General features: G+C 41.0%; 1 protein-coding gene across 1 annotated transcript in view; it reads left to right on the forward strand.

Annotated features, from left to right (window-relative positions):
• The first annotated feature begins 328 nt into the window (after positions 1 to 328).
• The window catches only part of kif6 (kinesin family member 6), a 91791-nt gene continuing 67305 nt past the window's right edge, over positions 329 to 24814 (forward strand). The window contains exons 1-5 of the mRNA XM_042501223.2: positions 329 to 529; positions 8055 to 8164; positions 10212 to 10286; positions 23402 to 23549; positions 23830 to 23939. Coding sequence (XP_042357157.2) covers positions 470 to 529; positions 8055 to 8164; positions 10212 to 10286; positions 23402 to 23549; positions 23830 to 23939 — 503 coding nt within the window. The 5' untranslated portion in view covers positions 329 to 469. The remainder of the gene's footprint in view (positions 530 to 8054; positions 8165 to 10211; positions 10287 to 23401; positions 23550 to 23829; positions 23940 to 24814) is intronic.

The raw sequence follows: 24814 nt of genomic DNA on the forward strand, positions 1-24814 counted from the left end.
ATAGAAAATTACATGCTGTGATTTGGTTTCAAAAACTTTTGACATTTAGAGAATACTGTAAGATTTTTGTATTTCATTTAGTGCCATAAAATACCAGTGACTCTAGCTTCGAGGCCTCTGCCTGCTACATCCCCTGAGAGACATTAATGTTGGCCATGATGTCCAATGATCCTGTGGGTCTCTCTGGGTTAATCACATGCGCCCTCCTACACACATTCCTCCCTGTACATCTCTGATCTGGCTCTGACGCATATAATTCAGGTGTTTGGGAAAGGGAGAAAGAGGCTAGATTGAAAGGTTATTTCACTCTGGTGAACCATCCTTAAAATAGACGATCTTTGTCAGTGGAGGCGGGGACCACCGTCACCTGGCAACCAACAAACTACAGAGAGCACGAAAGCACAGCGTTAGCAAGCCAGCTAACCAGCTCTGTGTGCATTAAATACTTTCCCTTTTTCGTTTAAAAAGAATGGTGAAACAGACGATACAGATATTTGGTCGCATTAGACCCACTAAGAAACCAACGGCGGTAAGTTGACAACTACAACCGCTTTTTTTTTTACACAGCTCATTTAACGTCACTCAGTGGATATTAATTGCTAAACAATATGTTTTTAAGCTAACCTAGCTAGTGTTGGCGTTAGCTTATATTAACGATTCTGTTAATACGTAGAGTGCCACACCACGCTTATTATCACAGTTAGTAATTAACTTTATATTTTATCATAAAATATCAAGTTTGAGTGACAGTACTACAGCTTTTTTCATGTGTTTTTTTTTCTTATAAGTTTTTCACAGTTCGGTAAAGTTGGAAAGATATTCACAGATTCGGACTTCCGGCATCAATAACTCATTAGTGATACGTTGTCAAAACATAAACGAGGCCTCTTTCCCATCGTTGTAAGGTAGACAATGTGCTACAAGCCCAGTTTTATCAAAAGTAGCTGTCTTTCAAGCTGCAGAAATAACATTGGTGTCAATGAGCAGCCGGCGGTGAGACGAGTGGATAGGGACCGTCTGCAAATTGCAAAACCGCTACAGCAACGAAGAGAAACACTGCACAGATATTCAATAACTTCAGTCTTATGCACTGTAGTGTCACCAAAATCACTGCAGCCTTCAACTGGCTCCTGTTGATCATACTACAGCACTTGTATAAATATAATAAATAAATTATATATATATATATATATATATATATATTTTAAGAAACTTTATAATAAAATGCAATAACTTCACCTTTATGCACTGCAGAAGAATTAAACTCTGTCCAACCATCATCTGGTTCCTGCTGATCATACTACAACACTTGGTTTGATATTAAAAACATTTTTTCATAATTTTAAGAATTTTTATTAATAATAAAATTCAATAACTCCACCAAAATCATTGCAGCCATCAACTGGCTGCTGCTGATCATACTACAACACTTGGTTTGATATTTTAAAAAATCATAATTTTTATGAATTTTTATTAATAATAAAATTTAATAACTCCACTTTTATGTACTGTAGTGTCACCAAAATCACTACAGCCATCAACTGGCTGCTGCTGATCATACTACAACTCTTGGTTTGATATTTTTTTTTAAATCTTAATTTTATGGAATTTTTATTAATAATAAAATTTAATAACTTCTCTTTTATGTACTGTAGTGTTACCAAAATCACTACAGCCATCAACTGGATGCTGCTGATCATACTACAACTCTTGGTTTGATATTTTTTTAAAATCATAATTTTATGAATTTTATTAATAATAAAATTCAATAACTCCACTTTTATGTACTGTAGTGTCACCAAAATCATTTGCAGCCATCAACTGGATCTGCTGATCATACTACAACACTTGGTTTGATATTTTTTTAAAAAATCATAATTTTATGAATTTTTATTAATAATAAAATTCAATAACTCCACTTTTATGCACTGTAGTGTCACCAAAATCATTGCAGCCATCAACTGGCTGCTGCTGATCATACTACAACTCTTGGTTTGATATTTTTTTTAAAATCATAATTTTATGGAATTTTTATTAATAATAAAATTCAATAACTCCACTTTTATGCACTGTAGTGTCACCAAATTTGCAGCCATCAACTGGATGCTGCTGGTCATACTACAACACTTGGTTTGATATTTTTAAAAATCATGACGACAGCCCAATTACCAAACAAAGATGCGCCTTGGTATTGTGATGTGCAACAGCCATAGCTGAAGAGGCTGTAGGCAAGATAGGCTCTTATGATCAACAGGAGCGGTTGATAGTTGGACAAAGTTTCAATTTTCTACAGTACACAGAGGAAGTTATTGAATTTTATTATTAATGCAAATTCTTTAAAATTATGTTGTTGTTGTTTATATATCAAAGTGTTTGGTATGATCAGCAAGGCTAAGTGATGGTTGGACAAGATTTAATTCTTCTACAGTATGTAAAAAGTGAGTTATATGAATGTATTATTAATAAAAAAATCATACAATACATAAGAGTGGAGTTATTACATTTTATTACAAATAAAATTCATGATAATTTTAAAAATCAAACCAAGTGTATGATCAACAGCATCAGTTGATGCAGTACTATAAAAAGTTATTGAATTTGTATTATTAATAAAAACCATAAAGTATGATTTTAAAAATATCAAACCAAATGTTATGATCAGCAACAGTTGATGGCAATGAGTGCAATGGTGACACTGCAGATGCATAAAGTGGATTATTGAATTTTATTATTAATAAAAATTCCATAAAATATGATTTTAAAAATATCAAACCAGAGTGTAGTATGATCAGCAACCAGTTGATGGCTGTTATTTGGTGACACTCAGTACATAAAAGTGGGTTATTGAATTTTATTGTTATTAATAAAAATTCATAAATTATGATTTTTTAAAAAATATCAAACCAAGAGTTGTAGTATGATCAGCAGCAGCCAGTTGATGGCTGCAGTAAATTGGTGACACTACAGTACATAAAAGTGGAGTTATTGAATTTTATTATTAATAAAAATTCATAAAATTATGATTTTTAAAAAAATATAAAACCAAGTGTTGTAGTATGATCAGCAGCAGCCAGTTGATGGCTGCAGTGAATTGGTGACACTACGGTGCATAAAAGTGGAGTTATTGAATTTTATTATTAATAAAAATTTATAAAATTATGATTTTTTAAAAAAAATATAAAACCAAGTGTTGTAGTATGATCAGCAGCATCAAGTTGATGGCTGCAGTGAATTTGGTGACACTACAGTGCATAAAAGTGGAGTTATTGAATTTTATTATTAATAAAAATTCATAAAATTATGATTTTTTAAAAAAATATCAAACCAAGTGTTGTATATGATCAGCAGCATCCAGTTGATGGCTGCAGTAAATTTAGTGACACTACAGTGCATAAAAGTGGAGTTATTGAATTTTATTATTAATAAAAATTCATAAAATTATGATTTTTAAATAAATATCAAACCAAGTGTTGTAGTATGATCAGCAGCATCCAGTTGATGGCTGCAGTAAATTTAGTGACACTACAGTGCATAAAAGTGGAGTTATTGAATTTTATTATTAATAAAATTCATAAAAATTATGATTTTTGAAACAAATATCAAAACCAAGTTGTAGTATGATCAGCAGCATCCAGTTGATGGCTGCAGTAAATTTAGTGACACTACAGTGCATAAAAAGTGGAGTTATTGAATTTTATTATTAATAAAATTCATAAAATTATGATTTTAAAAAAATATCAAACCAAGTGTTGTAGTATGATCAGCAGCATCCAGTTGATGGCTGCAGTAAATTTGGTGACACTACAGTGCATAAAAGTGGAGTTATTGAATTTTATTATTAATAAAAATTCCATAAAATTATGATTTTAAAAAAAATATCAAACCAAGTGTTGTAGTATGATCAGCAGCAGCCAGTTGATGGCTGTGGTGATTTTGGTGACACTACAGTGCATAAAAGTGGAGTTATTGAATTTTATTATTAATAAAAATTCATAAAATTATGATTTTTTTAAATAAATATCAAACCAAGAGTTGTAGTATGATCAGCAGCATCCAGTTGATGGCTGCAGTAAATTTGGTGACACTACAGTACATAAAAGTGGAGTTATTGAATTTTATTATTAATAAAAATTCATAAAATTATGATTTTTTAAAAAAATATCAAACCAAGTGTTGTAGTATGATCAGCAGCAGCCAGTTGATGGCTGCAGTAAATTTGGTGACACTACAGTGCATAAAAGTGGAGTTATTGAATTTTATTATTAATAAAAATTTATAAAATTATGATTTTTTAAAAAAAATATAAAACCAAGTGTTGTAGTATGATCAGCAGCATCAAGTTGATGGCTGCAGTGAATTTAATTGACACTACAGTGCATAAAAAGTGGAGTTATTAAATTTTATTATTAATAAAAATTCATAAAATTATGATTTTTAAAAAGAATATCAAACCAAGTGTTGTAGTATGATCAGCAGCATCCAGTTGATGGCTGCAGTAAATTTGGTGACACTACAGTGCATAAAAGTGGAGTTATTGAATTTTATTATTAATAAAAATTCCATAAAATTATGATTTTTTAAATAAATATCAAACCAAGAGTTGTAGTATGATCAGCAGCATCCAGTTGATGGCTGCAGTAAATTTGGTGACACTACAGTGCATAAAAGTGGAGTTATTGAATTTTATTATTAATAAAAATTCATAAAATTATGATTTTTTGAAACAAATATCAAACCAAGTGTTGTAGTATGATCAGCAGCATCCAGTTGATGGCTGCAGTAAATTTGGTGACACTACAGTGCATAAAAGTGGAGTTATTGAATTTTATTATTAATAAAAATTCATAAAATTATGATTTTTTAAAAAAATATCAAACCAAGAGTTGTAGTATGATCAGCAGCATCCAGTTGATGGCTGCAGTAAATTTGGTGACACTACAGTGCATAAAAGTGGAGTTATTGAATTTTATTATTAATAAAAATTCCATAAAATTATGATTTTTTAAATAAATATCAAACCAAGAGTTGTAGTATGATCAGCAGCATCCAGTTGATGGCTGCAGTAAATTTGGTGACACTACAGTGCATAAAAGTGGAGTTATTGAATTTTATTATTAATAAAAATTCCATAAAATTATGATTTTTTAAATAAATATCAAACCAAGAGTTGTAGTATGATCAGCAGCATCCAGTTGATGGCTGCAGTAAATTTGGTGACACTACAGTGCATAAGACTGAAGTTATTGAATATCTGTGTAGTGTTTCTCTTCGCTGCTGTAGCAGTTTTTACAATTTTGCAGACGGTCCCTATCCACTCGTCTCACCGCCGGCTGCTCATTGACACCAATGTTATTTCTGCAGCTTGAAAGACAGCTACTTGTGATAAAACTGGGCTTGTAGCACATTGTCTACCTTACAACGATGGGAAAGAGGCCTCGTTTATGTTTTGACAACGTATCACTAATGAGTTATTGATGCCGGAAGTCCGAATCTGTGAATATCTTTCCAACTTTACCGAACTGTTTTTCACAACGGATAGTTGGGCTTATCATAGCAGGGAAAGCAAAGGTGTAACTAATGACACTAAATATAGCCCAATAAATCATTCACCACATCAAGAATTTACAATAGAGCAACTGAGCCCTGGAGCAGGCACACCTGAATGGAATGCAATTGATCATTTAAATTATACACGTGCTTTTCTTGCCAATGACATGCAAAAAAATACCAAAACAAAAAAGTAGGGGCAGTTCCTTAATTACAAGAGGGGTGCAAAATTGGGGAGGCACTTCAGATATATATTTTTAAGCACTGGGATGGGGATTTATATTTTTTTGTTTTGGCTTGGGGAGGGACAGTCAACTTGATTGATTGATTGCAATGACTTAATGCTGCATTCAGGTGCTCCTTGGATGGTCACATTCCTGTTGGATGTTTCTCCAGCTTCAGGGTGTGTTCATGAACTTTTAATTAATAATGTGGAATAACGTGGGCGCTACAAAGAGAGTTGCATTTTAGTGCATCGAGCGTTTAATGACCAAGTGAACATTCATGTTGCTATCCAAATTTGCTTAAACAGCCTGCAGCTTTTAATTACAAAGTAATTCTGTCCCAGACTTGTTGCTGCACCAGTATGTTCCCTGAATCCATTTAAATAGTGCTTTACCTTTCTCATCAGAGTTGATGCTAATAAATAACTTTTTAAACAAATCTAGGTCACTCTACATGGACAACAACTAACGGTTACAACCTAATACCATGAACTGAGGGTTTTAACAGACCTTTAAAAGGTCTTAAAAATTTTCGGATAAATTCATTTATCAGAAAATAAGGCCTTAATTGGCAAAAAAAAAGTCTAAAAAGTAAAAAAAAGTTTTAGAAATACACATTGAATTGTAAGTTTTTAAAACATTTATAACATTTATTTAAAAATATACATAAAATTACCAAGTGCCAAAACGGTCAACTCTGATGCTCAGAGCAGAGTAGCCACTGTCTGCTAGCTAGCTGTCACTGTACCATGGATGACATTTTATAAAAATGGGCTATTTTACAGTCATTTTGTGGCATGGATGAAATTCATACAAGGCACTGCATACAAGGCTTGGTGTATTTTAAGCAAAAAGTTTTTCTGAACTTGACACTAAGGGATCAAGGCAGCAGAATCCCAGGTGCAAACGAGAAACACAAAATTGCCAAACGAATGGCAGATATTTCCAAAAAAAATCATGTTTTATGTCACAATAAACAAAAATAATTTTGGTTAATGCTTATTTTCCCCTTCAGTTTAGGTTATTGTAAAATTGGTCTTAAATTTCATTTTGAGTGCCACTGAAAAGAGTCTGAAAAAGTCCAAATCTAACTTGCCTTAAGCTGCAGGAACCCTGAAAATACATGTTGGCATTAGTAAATATGCAGTATGTAAAATAATAAAACGTAAATTAAAATCAACTAAAGATTAACTTTCGTCTGCCATTTCTCTGCGTAATATGACTTCAACTCAGCAACTTGAAAAATTTTCGCTGACTTCTGACGTTAACCTAGTGGAGAACTCTTATTTTTTAAAAAAAAATATTATTCGGACATCACATGAAAGCTGGGTATGCTACACACACGTGTACTGATGTTCGCCTCTTATCAGATGAGGGATCTCTTCATTGGATGCACATGTACAAAAAAGTCAGTTTCCATGAGAAACACCCCTGGCAGCACTCTACTTTCCTTAAAACCCACTTTATTGTCTGAGCACAGCTGATAAAAGAGATCATGAAATTACTTGGAGGGTTTCTGCGGCACTTCAGCTAGAGCTGACAATATCCAGCAAAATGAAATAAGCACAGCTACCTCCTTGGGGCTTTTGAAGCTTCTGCACATGTCCACGTGAACACAACAGAACAGTGGTAGTGCAGGTAGAGCGACAGTGAAAAACAATCATTTAGGTCTTATCTTTTATTCCTGAAACCCCGGGGAGTTGTAATTGCATCGCTGTCCATTGGAAACATATGCCAGAACATATGTCGAAGCTCAAACCCAGAGAACAGGGGGTATGTAGAATGACCCAGCCAGCCTCGCTTTAAATGTCCTCCAATGCTGGAGCTCAATCTATATTGGTTTAATGTTCCACATTTTTTTCTTGTCTCCCCTGAGGTGAAATTGCAGAGCTTGCCTACACTGTACACTGATTATGATTGCTTGTTCATTTCTGCTTCTTTCCACCGGATAAAATGCTTCATAAACTCCATCTTTTTATTTTGGGGCTTGCATGATCCAAACCACAAGAGGCCAAACTTATATTTTAGACCCAACATAATGTATTGGCTTTCTGTTTAAGTTGGGCTGTATGTATGGTACCACATTCCATAACAATATACAAGAGATAGAACAGACTGATCTGTCAAAACAGTAGATGAATGCCTCTCAGATACTCACCAAATGTTCTCTTGTGGTAAATTTCCAAACCCTCTCCAGTACATTTCCCTGTGATAATAAACAGAAGTGTGTAAGCCTTTTGCCACTGTAGGACTGACTCTCTCTGTTGTCTCTGGCTCCCTCAGGTGTACTCTGTGGACCATGAGGAGCAAACAGGTGCTTCTTTGGAGTTTGTGGTGCCCAGGGATTTGGCTGATGGCTTTGTTAATAACAAGAGGGAGAGCTACAAGTTCAGGTAGAGTGCTAGATATCTGTATTTGTATTTTTTTTTTCATTTGCCTCAGTTCATTTCCCAAATCAGCCAACTAATTTGGACCAGTTAAATTGGGGGTTTATTTGAATTCCATAAAAAAAAAGTGTGTCCTTTTATGTCTCTCTCATTGACACTGCAGAGTAGTTTTTGGACTTACAGCCAGGGAAAGTTTTTATGTTAGCTGTAACAAATACCATAGACAGCATCTCTCTTTCCTGTGACCAGTCTCTCTTATGCCTTATACACAAAAGCAACTCTAATTTGTTTACAGAAATAGAAGTTAGATTAATAATAAACACAACAGCATGCTGTCTACATAAACTGTCTCTATAATACCAGTATCATCAGCTACAATCTTAAATAACTGCAGAACATCAAAACAATGACCATCTTTTGTGTTTGCTGAAAAATGGAAAAGCAAGAATCTTGCAGATGACAACTTCAGCTATTGATTTCAGTATGCTTGAAGGGACGCTTAAAAGAAATCCTCTTATCTTTAGTAATCTTTATCAGTCGAGATTGTTTTGGTGTGATTTGCAGGGTATTCGAGATATTGGCCGTAGAGATGTCTGCCTTCTCTCCATTTTAATGGAGCCAGAAGGTGCTCAAAGCACCACGCACAAAACAACAACAACAAAAAAAAAAAAAACATTTGAAAAACTCAATAGCAATCTCTCTTTCCAAAACTCATGATAATCAACAGGCCTTGGTATGAGCAGTTTCATGTAGGAACTATTTTCTTTCTACCACTACTATTACTACTACAACTAACACCAGCCAACCGTATCACAGTGAGAAAGAGGCATGCATCCACTGCTAACACACCTTGCACCACTGAGCTCACTGTTTCAGCTCAGTCAAGGAGGACACCATTAATGTTTACATCTCACTCTGTCATGAGCATGGGCCTCTCGTCTGCTTTCTCCTGTGCAAGAAAAAAGCTGCAGGGTGTGATTCCATAGAAATAGTTCTACATGAAACTTCTCACAACAAGCTCTGATGATTATCTTGAGTAAATGGGTCATGGTTTCTGGAGAGAGACATCGCTGTTGAGTTTTTCAAAGGTATTGTTTTGGTGATTTGAGCACCAAAAGCAGAGTGCCATCAAGTTCCATTTTATTTTGGAGTGGCCAGACATCTTTAGGGCTGATATCTCCAACACTTGGAAAATCACACCAAAACAATCTAGACTGATAAAAAAGCTTCTACAGGTTAGAGGAAAACATGTATTTTGGCTTTTAGTTTGAACCATCCCTTTTAAGCACAATGAAATCAAGAGGTGAAGTGGTCATCTGCAAGGTTCTTGCCTTTCCCAGTTTCAGCAAACATAATGTAAGACTTAAGATACTTGCTCTAAAAATATGAAGAAACTTCATGTTCACTTAGCTTTGAGCTTGCTTTATGCTTAAGAGTGACTTCAGAGTTTACAATAAATAGAGTTATCATAGGACATAGCTGAAGATGTCTTACCCAACAGAATTTACACTATCAGGGTTGCATAAGAACTTTCCCCATGAATAATTCATCCAGCAGTTCTGTCATTGCAGAGCCAGAACATCTGTTTAACGCTGGTGGTGAAAGCTGCAGCCTTATATACCCTCTGGGCAGGGCCCATGCCACGCTTCCAAGCTCTAAATTCACAGTTAGGGAGTCAGACAGCAGTGGACACTGAGAGCCTTTGAAAACCACAGAGTCTTATAATAGCCTGTGGAGGTTCCCTTGTGCCCTTATAGAAATAAAATTTCCACATTTAACAATCTTCCTGGGCGGATTCCTCTCACATCACTCGCATCTTTCTGTGGGATGAAACATGATGGGCTGAGACCGCTTCAGAAAACAGAATGAGTTAACTCCTCCTCCAGTTGGGAGGACTGCTTTTTGTGCTTATTCAGTGCTGCTGTGGGTAATTTTGTTGAGCTCTGGATGATTAAGATAAACCAGCAACAACATGATGGTTGTAAATTAAATAATTGATAGCTGTTTTGATCTCTTCTGTTCTGCCAAATATGTTCTCCTCACTTTTATCCAGGTTCAAAAAGGTGTTTGATCAAGCTGCAAAACAAGAAGACATATTTGAAGACATTGTCAGACCAGTTGCGGACAGGTAAAATCTTACTGACAGTGTGCTTCTCAAAATGACAAATGTCAATAAATGTTATTTGCACTGTCCACCTGTGCCCAGAGATGCTCATCTCTCCATGTTGTAGGTCAGCCCACACACGCTTTAGCCATCCTTGTTGACAGGAAGTCAGTAAAGCTCGGTTTTCTTTAAGATGGAAATAGAGGGTGTCTGTGAGTTTTGGCATGCTTTACATACTTAAACCACTAAGTGGACTGAACTGGCAGGCGAGATGGCACACTGTGCCATTGTGAGTGAGAACATTTTCAAGCCACAACATAGAACTGTACTGTAGCTGCTCGCTCGTTTCATTTGTCATGCACCAGGACCACATTGATTAGAGTAACCTATGAAAAAATCTGTCTCTCAAGGTCAACAGTGCAGTTCATTTGTTAGTACTGCCCAATTTAATGGATGGATTCACCTGGGCCTGTTTTAAATGTAAAATGCCAAATAGATATGAAATAGTGATATGCCCAATACATCAGGCCAACTTGTAAAGTACAAGTGCAATGAAGCTACTTTTTTATATCTATAAAGGTTATATTAAATGAATAGGTCATGACTAAATATGATCAACTGAAGGATTTCTCTCTGTAACAGGGTCAGTTATACACTAGCAATGTGTGTATTCTAAATGTATTATTGCCATAATTACACAAAAACTGTGTATGTGTAAGTTTGTTTTATTTATGTTTGGTTTTAGTTAATACCTGACCATTTAATCTTCCGGGTCGGTAAGTGGAACCTTTGTTCCAGGTTGTACCCCTACGGGCACATTATGGTGTAACGCCGCCTTTACAAGTAGCGTTTTCGCGCCAATTCGCTTCCCTCTTGTTACCGATCTCCGTGGGAGAGGTAAGCGAATCCGCAGTCCGAGGAAATGTCTTCCTTAACATGTGCTAATTACATTTTCAAGTTCACTGGCTAGCTTGAACACATTGCGAGACACTTACTTTGCACTGAAACATATGTTTGTGTTGTTTGATTCGTGTAGGGGCGTGTTTTGTGGTGATTGACCGGAGGATTTGTGTTTTAGCTGTTGCGTCAGGTATGTTATGTTCTTTTTTAATTATTTAATCTATAATTTGTAGCCGTGGCCCTCTTGTTGCGATCTCCGTGGGAGAGGCGTGTTTATGTTGATTGACCGGAGGATTTGTGTGTTTTGCGCTGTTTCGTCAGGAGCCATGTAAGAATAAATGGAGACTGCCTCCAAAAGATCGGCGTATGAGTCTTTCTTCAACACAACGCAGAGTCAGACACGCCGTCACACTTGGTGCAGTAACCACCGGTTACACTTATGCCGTGACAACCGTGGCATCCACGATCAGCGTCCGTCTGGTCCCCGGGATTCGCTGTCGACACCTGGCTCCTGTCTGCTGCTCCTCCCTGTTAAGTCGCACGTCTGCTCCATGCGCGAACTGCGCCGCTCGCTCAGCGGCGCGCGAGGTTTGCTGAGCGATTCAAAGCTCGTTAAAGAGACACTCGTCCTCTGTTTAGGAGTGCGTATTTTTTTATTTATTTATTTTTTTTCTCGTTTCCTTCTCCCGTGATTTTATTTCATGTTGGTATGTGCTGGTGATACTACTGTTACCATCCAGTGCATTAGATGCAAGCAGTAAAAACGAGGAGGTCTGTTATAACTGAGTCTATTAGTTTTACATCAGTTACGTATAATTTAATTTTTTTGTCATCCCTTACAACTGGTCATGCACATGTGCATTTTAGTTACACTTTGAGATTTGATGCTCTTTATTGTGCTAGGCTCATGCTATTGTATTGTGCATAACTGTCACGGTGTGCCTTGTATTCAAGGTTCTTTCTAAAAAAAATATTTTTTTTTCTGCCAATATTGCACTTATATTGCTATATTAGTATAGCTCTTCGTGGTGTCAGGGGTGGATTTTTCTGAGGTTGATGATATGGAAGAAAACATGCATAATGTCACATTTGGAGTGGGGAGGGGCCAACAGGTTGCTGGTAAGGGCTGGTTGATGTCTCGGTGTTCCCAAATACACAGCTGATCAGACAGTTAACCCACTTTTGACCCCCACTGCTAGTTCCACGCCTATCACTCAGTCAGACCCCAAGCACCAAGTCATGTCTGTTGATTACTATGGAGACATGATAGCAAATCTGGCTAAACAGATTGGAGAAAACATCTCAGCCAGCCTTAACACTATGCGCCAGCCTAGTACTGCCCAGCCTCAGTCTCCCACTGCAAGTCAGTCATCCAGCGATACTGGTTTATCACAGTTAAAGGTTGTTGTGCAGTCAGACACCAAAGCTCCACCTTACTTCAGGGGTGATCATGTTGATGTGTTTTCTGTTCATGAATGGGAGGACATGATGAGATGTTACCTGAAAAGGGTGAAATGTGACACTCATGCTGAAATGTTTGACCTGATAATGTCAAGACTAACCGGTAAAGCTCGGGATGTGGTGAAGGTGTCGCTCCGCAGCCGTCCTGAGCTGAGCACGGTCGACCTGCCCACAGCTGTGTTTGACATATTGAAAGGTAACTTCAGTGAGCTGTCATACTCTAACTTGCCCATGAAAGATTTTTACAGCACCATTCCACGTGCTGGTGAGTCTGATGGACTATTGGATCCGCCTTTAACAAGTCCATCGATGCTGCTGATGAGTGTCTCCGGAGGCGGGGTAAATCTGTGGAGGACCCCAGTGCTGAGGTGGTCTTGATGTTTATTAATCATTGTCCCGACCCCAAGCTTGCCATGTCATTCCAGCTGAAGGCACCTGAGCGGTGGACAGCAGCTGAGGTTCAGGAGCGTTTAGATACTCACCTGAGGAATATGAGACAGTCAGCAGCCCAGTCCAAATGCGCAGTGGATTTGTCGGCCTACAATCAGAGCATGTGTGATTCTTTTCACCCTCTTGATCTTAGCATGTCCCAGGCTGCTTTAGTAGCACCAGCCGAAGCCCCCTACTAGCTCCCCAATGGCTTCTGCCCTAGCCTACAGTCAGACCCAGTCAGACACCGTTGTGGTGAAACCATGTGAGTCTGCTTCTTTGCCCCTGCCTCCTTCTGCCATTTCTGGCCCGGCTCTTGCTGCCGTTGAATCTCCTACTGACAATTCTGGTGTTCAACAGGTTGTGGCGATGTTTGACAAAGTTCTTTCCTTGTGCAACGCTTCCCTTGCAACCAATCAAAGGCCAGTCAGCCGTCAGCCAGACAATAAATCAACCAGCACACCGCCAAACTGGTCATCCCGTAACTCCGCAGTCTTCTGAGCTCTTTGCATGCAAGGTCTGTGGTTCCAGGGACCACTCTACCCATGCACATTGTAGGCTTTATAGGTTGTGCCTCAACTGCTTCAGTCCTGGTCACATTAGAAATCAGTGCCAGCAGGCCTCTCTTTCCCCAGCCATGCCATCACCTTCTCCCTCCAATGCTGATTTAAACTAAGCTGCATACCCTGTGTCGTGAGAGGGGTAGCATGGGCGGTATTAGTGACACCCTCAGTGAAGAAAATGACTTGCGGTCGATCTATGTGAACTGCTGTAGTAGTGTTCCTGATGACAAGACAGTTATTGTTGTGGGTTCACATAGAGTAGAAGGAGCTAGTGATCTGTTTTATGCTCCAGTATCTATCGGAGGTCAGTCTACTTTGAAAGGGATGCTTGATTCGGGGAGCATGTCATGCACACTCAGTGTAGAGGCCGAGTCTGAGCTTAGAGCCGCTGGTGTTCTCCCCAGTCCTCAGCCTGTGCCTGAGAGGGTGGTTCTTATCGGCTGTGGTGGCCTTTCGATACAACCTACATGTATCTATGACCTAGAAATTGAGCTTTATGGGTCAAAATTTGTTGTGCCAACTTTCCTTGTCCCGGGCAGAGAGAAAAGCTGATCATTGGGAGCAATATCATTAGGCCCGTAATACAGAGGATGAAGTCTGATGAGAAGTATTGGGAGCTCATCCACTCCAACACTTCAGACCCTGATTGTGAGCAATTTCTTCAGTTGCTCAGCTGCATCACCAGGTGGTCTGGTCCTGAACTGCCTGATAAAGTTGGCACTGTCAGCCTGCGGCAGGCTATCACTCTTGCGCCACAGGGGGAGTATTTGGTATGGGGTAAGCTGTCCAGTAGTGCTCCTGTGTCACCTGGGAGCACTGTCATTGTGGAGCCAACCTCTTCCCGTTCAGCCCCTAAAGACATCATTGTCGGACGGGTTGTGACACCCATGTGGGGAGATCGTTGGGTCCCGATGAAGATCCTTAACCCAACAATGAAACCTGTGACACTGCGCCGCAACGCAAAAGTGGCAGATGTGTTTCCTTGTGTGGCGGTGGAGGACCTCCCTCTTTCCCAGGGTGTGAGTAGGCCACAGACCGGCCAGTCAGCTGACCCTAACACCAACTCGGATGCCACCTCTACCCCCTTGCAGCGGCTTAAGGACTGTGGGTTGGCAGACATCAACCTTGAAGGCTGTGAGGTGTCAGATGAATGGAAACAGCGGCTTGCTGAACTTGTGCTCACTTTTACCAAGATGTCTTCTCCAAAGACAAGCTGGACTGTGGGGAAGCGAAAGGAGTTTGTCCATCGAATTCATCTCACTGATGATCGCCCTTCAGGCTGCCCTATCGCCGTGTCCCTCCAGCACTATCATAAACTTAGAGAGGTGTTGTCTGAGATGGAGTTGAAAGGCATCATCAGTAAGTCAGTCAGTGAATATGCTTCGCCACTGGTCTCTTGTCTGGAAGAAGTCAGGTGAGCTGAGGATCTGCACTGACTTTCGCTGGCTTAATGCCAAGACCGTGAAGGGCACGCCACCCGCTGCCTCACCAGGCCGACTGTCTTGCTTGCTGCCCTTGGTGGGAGCGCCTTTTCAGCACCATGGATCTCACATCGGGGTTCTACAACATCCCCCTCCATGAGTCCGACAGGCGGTACACGGCCTTTACGACACCCTTAGGCCTGTACGAGTACAACCGACTCCCCCAGGGCTTATGCAACAGTCCCGCATCATTTATGCGGATGATGATCAGTGTGTTCGGTGACTTGAACTTCTCCAGCCTCCTCTGTTATCTGGACGACTTACTCGTCTTTGCTCCATCCGAGGAGGAAGCCCTGAAACGGCTGGAGGCTGTCTTCTCGCGGCTCAGAGCCAACAATCTGAAGCTGGCGCAGAAGAAGTGCTACTTTCTGCTTAGGTCTGTGAGGTTTCTTGGTCACATGGTGGACAGCAGTGGTGTCTCAGTCGGCGGAGAAAGTGAAGGCCATCTCTGCTTTTAGGAAGGAGGACCTCATGCATGATGGCCGCACACCATCTCAACGGAGGGTCAAATCTTTCCTTGGGATGGTGCTGTATTACCAACATTTCATTCCTGGCTGTTCTTCCATCATGAAAGCCACTCTACACCTTGACTGCAGGGCAGAAGAGGAGGGCTAAAGGTTCTTTTGGTGGAGAGCGAGCTGGTACCTTCCGAGAGCTGACTCCTCAGGACTGGACTCCTGCCTGTGAGAGAGCATTTGACGATCTGAAAAGGGCATTGCTCAACAGTGTGGTGTTGGCACACCCAGATTTTGATAGGCCTTTCATCCTCTCCACCGATGCTTCCCTTGGCCGGTCTGGGTGCAGTCCTGGCCGCAGGTGCCTGCTGGTGAGGAAAGCAAGACCCATCGCCTTTGCGAGTAAAACCCTCAGTCGCAGTCAAGCCAACTATCCTGCCCACAGGCTGGAATTCTTGGCTTTGAAATGGGCGGTTTGCGATAAATTTAGCCACTGGCTCAAGGGTCATAGGTTCACTGTCTGGTCCGACAACAATCCGCTCACATACATCTTGACCAAGCCCGAAACTTGGCGGCTTGTGAGCAACGGTGGGTCTCTAAGCTGGCTCCGTATTCCTTTGAGATCAAACACATTCCAGGCAGACTGAATGTGGTGGCGGATGCCCTCAGCAGAGACCCATTTGTGAAGCCCCTGAGGCAGCGGCTGCTGTGTGAACCTTATTCCGAGCTGCTAGAGCAGGTGTGCGATGTCAGTGATGGACGCGTGCGGGATGCTTTCCACCTCACGTGCCAGCCACAGTCACTAGGGGTTCCCTCCCACTCTGCTGCTATTGAGGGCTCAATGTCTGAGGATGATGTCTCCTCTCTTCTCTCCTCTTTGGATGAGTGGGACTCTGCTCCCAGACAGCGTGCAGCCTCCATGGCTGACCACCTCACCACCTTGGCACTTCCTGGCCAGGACGTGTTGCCCTCCTTGTCTCTTCCTGAGCTTCAGTCACTGTGCAGGACCCAGTCATCTCAAGGGTCGCTCACTATGTTGACAGGAAGCGCAGACCTTCCAGGCGTGAAGCAGCTACAATGAAAGTCAGCCAACCCTGAGAGTCCTGAAGCAATGGGATAAGTTGGCCTTCTGAGCAGGTCCTCTATAGAGTGACAAAGGATCCCCTGACCAAACAGAAGAGGTTCCAGTTTGTTGTACCTGAGTCTCTGAAGGCAGATGCATTGTCAGGTGTTCATGACCACGCTGGTCATCAGGGTCAGCCTCGCACACTTTCTTTGGCCCGCCAGCGTTTCTTCTGGTACGACATGGAGAAGGATGTCCGCAATCATGTGAAGCACTGCCACAGATGTGTTCTCAGCAAGACTCCGAGCCTTCCATAAGAGCCCCTCTGGAGAGTATTAAGACCTCTGCCCCTCTTGAGCTTGTATCCATCGACTTTTGGTCAGCAGAGGACAATCACAATAAGTCAGTGGATGTTCTTGTAATCACCGATCACTTCACGAAGTTGGCACATGCTTTTCCCTGCCAGGACCAAACTGCTAAGAGGGTGGCCAAGAAGCTGTGGGACAACTTCTTCTGCATCTATGGCTTCCCTCAGCGCCTCCATTCTGATCAGGGAGCAAACTTTGAAAGTGAGCTGATTGCTGAGCTCCTAAAGTTGTCAGGGGTTGACAAGTCCCACACCTCACCTTACCATCCTATGGGGAATGGCAGCACAGAGAGGTTTAACCGTACCTTGGGAAACATGTTGAGATCTCTGCCCCTTCGCTCCAAACAGAAGTGGCCGCAAATGATCAGACCATGACATGTGTACAATTGCACTGTTCATGAGACCACTGGGTTCAGCCTTCTACTTGATGTTAAGGAGAGTCCCTAGGCTACCGGTCGACCTTCTCTTCAAGAACGTGCTCCATGATGTGACTGTGTGTGACTATAATGCCTATGTGAAATCGCTTTTGGAAGACCTGCACTGTGCCATGGCACTGGCTCAGAGGAACTGCAAGGCTGAGCAGAGACATCAGTGTGACCAGTATAACAAACGGGTCAAAGGTCAGCCTCTGTCTCTCGGTGACCAGGTGCTGCTGGCGAACAAAGGTGTCAAGGGGAAACGTAAGCTCTCTGACAAGTGGTTGCCTGTTGTACATACTGTGGTGGCCTCAAAACCCGCCTTGCATATCTACCGGATCAGAGATCCAGAGGGGAATGAACGTGTAGTTCACCGAAACCTGCTGCTTCAGGTCAACTTCCTTCCGCTGGAGGAAGCCTTGGTTGGTGGTGCTTCCATGTCCATACCCACCCCTGGCATGACCGAAGGCCCCCCTGATTCTGTTTGGCATGAGACTGATGTGTCTGGTTTGGACACTGCAGCTGCAACGGTTGAGCTGTCCCTTGCTGGTTCTCTCCTGAGTGTTGATGACTGGGATGATGGCCGTACTGCCTCATGGGTCCGTGAGCAATCCTCCATTGATGAACCACCGAGTTCAGGCTGTCAGAACCCCCCTTCTGTGGCGGCCTCTCTTGCCGCTGGTGGTTCTACTCACTGCTCTGGACCCCCCCATAGCCTCCCCAGCTCTCCTGCCGCAACCGATAACTGCCAATCCGCCTCGAGCATCTGATGTAGATGACCAACTTACCTCACGGTTTGGTAGAGTTATTAGACCAGTGTGCCGATTGATTGAGTCCATGGCACAACTTGAGTCCATTCTAGGGGTTCAATCAGGCCCCCGTTCTGTTCTTCATGTGTGAAGTGTGTGGATCAGGTGGCGTGTATGATTAGCTACTCTATATTATTATGATTACATGTTGCTATTTGGGGCCCTTTTCTCTCTTTTTTCTTTTTCCCTTTTTTTACTCACCTGCATCGTTGGCCTGTGTATGTGTGGTGTATAAGGCACCTCATTTGTCTGTAGAGTACTGTGAGTCCTTGCTAGGCGTAAACAAGTCTCTCGTTCTCTTATCCTTTTATTAGGAAGCTCTTATTGCTGATTGATGTAATTTGTTGTTTTTCTTAATGGCCTGTGTGATACGGTGATTGTTTTGCTACCCAGATTTTTGTGTAATTCTGGGGGGGTGAGTGTAACAGGGTCAGTTATACACTAGCAATGTGTGTATTCTAAATGTATTATTGCCATAATTACACAAAAACTGTGTATGTGTAAGTTTGTTTTATTTATGTTTGGTTTTAGTTAATACCTGACCATTTAATCTTCCGGGTCGGTAAGTGGAACCTTTGTTCCAGGTTGTACCCCTACGGGCACATTATGGTGTAACGCCGCCTTTACAAGTAGCTTTTTCTCGCCAATTCGCTTCCCTCTTGTTACCGATCTCCGTGGGAGAGGTAAGCGAATCCGCAGTCCGAGGAAATGTCTTCCTTAACATGTGCTAATTACATTTTCAAGTTCACTGGCTAGCTTGAACACATTGCGAGACACTTACTTTGCACTGAAACATATGTTTGTGTTGTTTGATTCGTGTAGGCGTGTTTGTGGTGATTGACGGAGGATTTGTGTGTGTTTCTGTTTCGTCAGGTATGTTATGTTCTTTTTTAATTATTTAATCTATAATTTGTGTGTGTGCCCTCTTGTTACCGATCTCCGTGGGAGAGGGGCGTGTTTTGTGGTGATTGACGGAGGATTTGTGTTTTCGCTGTTTCGTCAGGAGCCATGTAAGAATAAATGGAGACTGCCTCCAAAAAGATCGACGTATGAGTCTTTTCTTCAACACAACGCAGAGTCAGACACGCCGGTCACACTTGGTGCAGTAACCACCGGTTACATCTCTTCATATTCTCACTTGACAAAAGTGTGAATATCAGAAGTTAAGGTCCACCTGCTTTGGAAAAAACTAAGATGGCTGGCCAGATGCTATACACTTGCACTTGTGGAAGGGGAAGCCTTATAGTTAGATACTAGCAGTAATTTTAAGGTTATGCATCCCAACCAGAGTTTTCTAGATTCATATTTTAATATTCTTTTTTGACTTCAGAGATAGATCCTTACATTACAGAAAACATTACAGGAGGGAAACGCGATAACGGGGAAACAGACTTTAACACAACTGTATGTGCGCAATGCCTAGATTTTTGCCCCCTCTACACATTTGGATTACAAAATGGGTCTAAATCATTAAACTAAGGCCTGGCTAGCCAGCCTGCTCGAAAGTGCATTGAAAGGGAAAAAATACATGTTTAACGACAAATGGCTTGTGAATTATGATTACTTGTGCAAGTAATAATGGAAATGCATACAAAGCAAAGTGCGCTGTTCAGATTTGAAACAATGGAGATCAAGGGTGTTTAACAAGCAGAATGGTTAGCAGAGCAAGTATCATTAACATCATTTTATCTTACGGTTAATTTTGAAAATTTCACTTTTGCTCTGTATTTTTTTCGTTTGTAAGTCTTAAATTCCATTTAGGTTTTTAAAAGTCTTAAATTTAACTTTATTACGTCTATAAACACCCTGTTTACCTCTAAGATACCTTTACAAACAATTTTACTTAATTCCAAGAAAGGGGAACTCTTAGATTGTCTGTGAGACGTATACTATTGCCTTGACTTGGTGTTAAATCAGACTGACTTCCAAAAGAGACAGCAGCCAAGTGAAGAGGGAATTCACTTGGAATTTCCTGTGATCAAATGATGGTTGTGTTGTTGTTATGTGAGCGAGGCTCTTCCTCTCGTGCTTGTGCCTCAGTTTAGCCCTTCCACCTCTATTCCACTCCAGACTTCTTAGTCACAATAGGGGCTATTTGTGGAATCGCACAAGTGCTTTGCGTTATCTTTGCTATTAGAAGACACATAAACAGCATGGTGAGACGTCTGGATTGGCTGACTAAGGACTTGGATGTTTTTGACCTGACTCACACGGGTTCACTGACTTGGGTATTAGGTTTCCCTCCCCAGCCAGCTTTTTAACAGTTCACCCTTTGTTGTGGCAGATGGTCAACATCAAGTTAAAACGTTTCAGTCACAACCAGGTCTTGCCATATCAATTTGAGTTAGGCGTCTTTGATATGACTGTAACGTCTGCAACCCAGAGGACACTAGTCATCCTGTCTCGCCATGACCAATCTATATCTGCCCAATCAGACATTTCTAAGGCCACTGTCAGTTCCTTGCCCCCTCTGCAGGATGCCTGTTTACACACCGAATTCCACTTCCAAGTTTCAACCCTTCAAATTCAGTCTCACCGTACTGACAAAAAGAAAGGAGTGAAAAATGCTGCCTGTTCAGTCCCCATTTCCTACTGAAATATGTTGCCTTCAAACACAATCACAGGAATTGGCCAAGACTGAGACCTCATATCCTTATTACAAAACTATTGAAAGATACTGAAAGGCACTTTAGCCAGGAGCGACATAGACTAAGCTATGTGAAGCCCAGTTGGGGTGCTGATAACTATGTTGATATTGACATGGTCCCAGTTTCAGAAGCATGTCTGCTCACAGTAATCACAAACAGAATCAAATTTGGAATGACAGAATGTTTTTCCTAAAACCCCTGTAGTGAGGAAACATTTATTCAGGTTTAGTCGGGGAGTCACTTTGAATCGCAGCAGTTTCGCTGTCACCGCACTTAAACTCAGTTTCATGCACGCAGGCGCCTATCCTCTCAGCTAGCAATAACTGTCAGGTTGATGTTTGGGTTGGTACTCTGTCATACTTGGCACACATCACCTTTAGCCAAAAGCTCTAACTCGTTTACTTGCACACTAGTCTCTGTCTCTGCTGTGGTGTAACCGAAACCAGTCATTTCAACCCCAACACAGTAGTTTAAAAACAAACCAGCATTAATAGCTCCAGGAGAGGAAGAGCCAATGTAATGATGTTGGCCTGGCAAGGCAAACCCTCTATCTGCGCTGTAATCCCATTTCATAAGGCTGTGAAACCTGTAGCCCAAGTTCAAAGAGGGACGGGGGTCTGTTTAGTTTTATCCTTAAACCTATTACCTTAGACGATTGGACTTACTGTACTGCTGCTCAGAAATAGAACAGGAAGAACAAGGATCTTCTGGACGATGAGTTGCCAATCTCCAGGAAAGCTGAGGTGTAAACAGGAACAAGCATTGGGAAACGCCCAAGCCTCAGTGGCATGGCTGTGGCCGCATCATTAGCACTGACATTAAACTAAACACAGAGCCTGTGTCTTTTCTCTCCTCTGCCAATCACTGCCATGACTCACGCCAGATTAAATGGACGCCCAATGGCCGTCCAACAGACTAACCAACCACCGTTCTCATGAGTGGAAGCAGTGTTTTATATAAACTGACATGCAGTTTTTTCCCTAACCCATTTCATGCAGGGTGTGGAGCTGTACAGCACGCAGGAAGGGAAACCCACACGCTGCTCTAATACTGGGTTGCCAGTTCCATTAGAATAAGTGAAAGGCTTAACTTTATTTCAATTCATCTTGAAAAATATAGTGTCAAGGTATCCCTTTTCTTGCAATTGGCATGTCAAAGAGCACAGAGTTTATCCTCACCTTTGATCCAAGCTTGTGTGTCAGAGGCCCCTCTGTCATTTTACTATGTCTTTATGGTTTATTTCCAAGACAACATAACAGATTTTTTTTGTTGCCAATTTATCCTACCTCATATAAATACAACCCATTGGATGATCATTTCATTCAAATAGAACTAGATACCACTGGTTTCCATGGCCCCGTGCACGTGCAGAGAGGCAGTTCAGTGCCAAACCCAAATTTACCAGCCCTGCCTAGCTGAATGGGTTTTGGGCCTTTTTCTTCACTCATAGCTACGAGACATTCCTCCCTCACCGGCAGATGTCTGTCGCCATAGCAGTTCTGCAGTCACTGCCATCCTTTCCTGTGGATTAAAAATGTCAGAATCAATTCAGTCAAACTTTTGGTGTCTACTAAGGAATATACTTGACAGTCGCTTGCACTCTCGCAAATTGAAAATAATGATGTAGGAGGCAGACAGTGCTAATTATTTACAGACAAACAGATGGATTCTACTTTTTGTAGGTCATAGCGTGTTCACGTCCGTGAAACTGTATTTGAAAAAGAAAATAGCTTTCCCCTGTTAACACAAAATAATCTTTTGGTACATTTTGCTGTTTAGCTGCACATATTTAGTCTCCTAGAGTAAAGCAGTGATCATACTGTTACATTGCTCCCAACTGTTCTTATATTCACATAAGAAGGTAACTTCCTATGACTCTATGGTAATACACTCTTCCATGTTACAAGTGTTCTTACAAGAACATCTACTGTACTTATAAGATGTGCTTATTTTGTCCTATATAGACGATCCTCCAATGTTGTACTGTTAGATACTCACCAAAAGTATGTCCATATCATATTTCAAAACTTCAAGCTGAACCGAACAAATTTAGCATTTTGCGTTATCATGCTAAATATAGTCTTTGGGTACAAATGGGTCAATAAAATGATGATGAAAAAAAAAAAGATAAAAGCAATTGTAATTAAAGTGCGTATTAAATCTGTTCATTTAAAGAAGACAGTTTCTATTGTTGGTGTCCTCTGTATTACCATAGACATTTTGGTATTGGTGTAGATGTGCTTGTTATTCTATTACATACAGTGCGTTCATGTAAGTGTAGGAAATCTCTATCATAAGTAAATGTCCACAAAATGAGGTTGTGGAAGCAGATACACCACAAATAATAATGTAAACTACCAGTCATCACAAAATAATTGAAATAATCTTTACACCACAAATAGATATTTACCAGTGTGAGGCATCTTTACTGATAAGATAGCTGTTGACACTGTTATGTTGCTAAGAGTCAGTGTGTGATCTCATGTGAGTGCTTCTACCCTAAAAGGTTTCGTGAATGTAGACCTTTGTCTTTGTGTATCTCTGCAGTGTGTTGGCCGGCTTTAACGGCACCATATTTGCCTATGGCCAGACAGGAAGTGGGAAGACCTTTACCATCACAGGAGGAGCTGAGCGCTACAGTGACCGTGGCATCATTCCCCGTACGCTTTCCTACCTGTATGAACGCTTCAACCAGGTCAGCACAGCAGGGTTAGCTTGTTGGGTTTTTTTGTTTTTGTTTTTAAATTAATCCAAGGTATCCATTTCTCTGGTATAAAAAGGCCACACATTTTGATACATACAAGAATAATGTGAAATAGAATCCTACAGGCTCTCTCTGCCATCATTCATTTCCCTGAACTGCAAAGCATTTAAATATAACAGAAATATTTGCTTTTGCTAAATGTTAAAAACACCATGATTTCCATCTTAATACACTTAGTCCAATTTTAAGTTGTATGTTTTATGCTCCACAGGACAACAGTATGATTTACACCATACACATCTCCTACTTGGAGATCTACAACGAGACGGGATACGACCTTCTGGATTCCCGCCATGAAGCATCTCGACTGCAGGACCTCCCGTCAGTGTGCCTTTGATTATTGTAACTTTTGCTACACTGATGCTGCAGGCATCCATTTGAAAATCAACAATTACAGTCATATAGTGTATAGTTAGTCTTGAATACATGCAGTCATAAGTGATTAATGCATTTATTTTAAAGTTGAAAAGAAAAGTCAGCCCTGGTTTCATTATTCTCCTAAACACTCAAGTGTTTTGTCAGCCTGGCCCGGAGTCGGTGTGTGGTGAAATATGGAGACTCTAGTATTTACCACCTCACTACAAACTGCCAACTGACATAATGAGACTGCAGGACAGCAATGGATGTGGTCAACCTAGTGGCAGACTCGGCCACTGGAGTGGAGAGCAAAGGGGCCATGTGGAGAAATAGTTTTTCAAAGCTTGTTGCTGCTGCAGCTGGTCTGTGAGGTTCTTTTTTGTGTCCATCTCATCTCTCTGCTCACTCTCTCTTTGTTGCTTCCCTCTCTGCCGTGCTCTGTCTTTGAAACACTGTTCATCCTACTTCCTTTTTACTTTGTTTGTGTCCTTCTTTCTTCGTAATTATAAATTCCATCTGTCTAGAAGTTTCTCTCTGTGTGATCTTCTTTTTTCTTTTTCAGCCTTTTTTGTCACACTCAATACTTATTCATCTTAAACTAGACTATGCACTTCCTGGCGCAACATCGTCTCGGTACATCATTTTGGTGTTTGTCTTGTATTTTCTTGTACCAGTTCCATTTAAGTTTCTTCCCTCCTTTCACAAAGGATCCAGCTCAAGGTTTAGATACCCACAAATCACAGTCTTCTGGAAATAGACAGTGCCCGTTGTTAACCATGCTGTGGCCACACTTGCTGATTCAAGAAGAAGCTGTGGCACTGACAAATTTCTCTCTTTAA

Source organism: Plectropomus leopardus, chromosome 14, assembly GCF_026936395.1.
Source record: "Plectropomus leopardus strain MGB_pleo_1.0 chromosome 14, ASM2693639v1, whole genome shotgun sequence".
NCBI lineage: Eukaryota > Metazoa > Chordata > Actinopteri > Perciformes > Serranidae > Plectropomus > Plectropomus leopardus.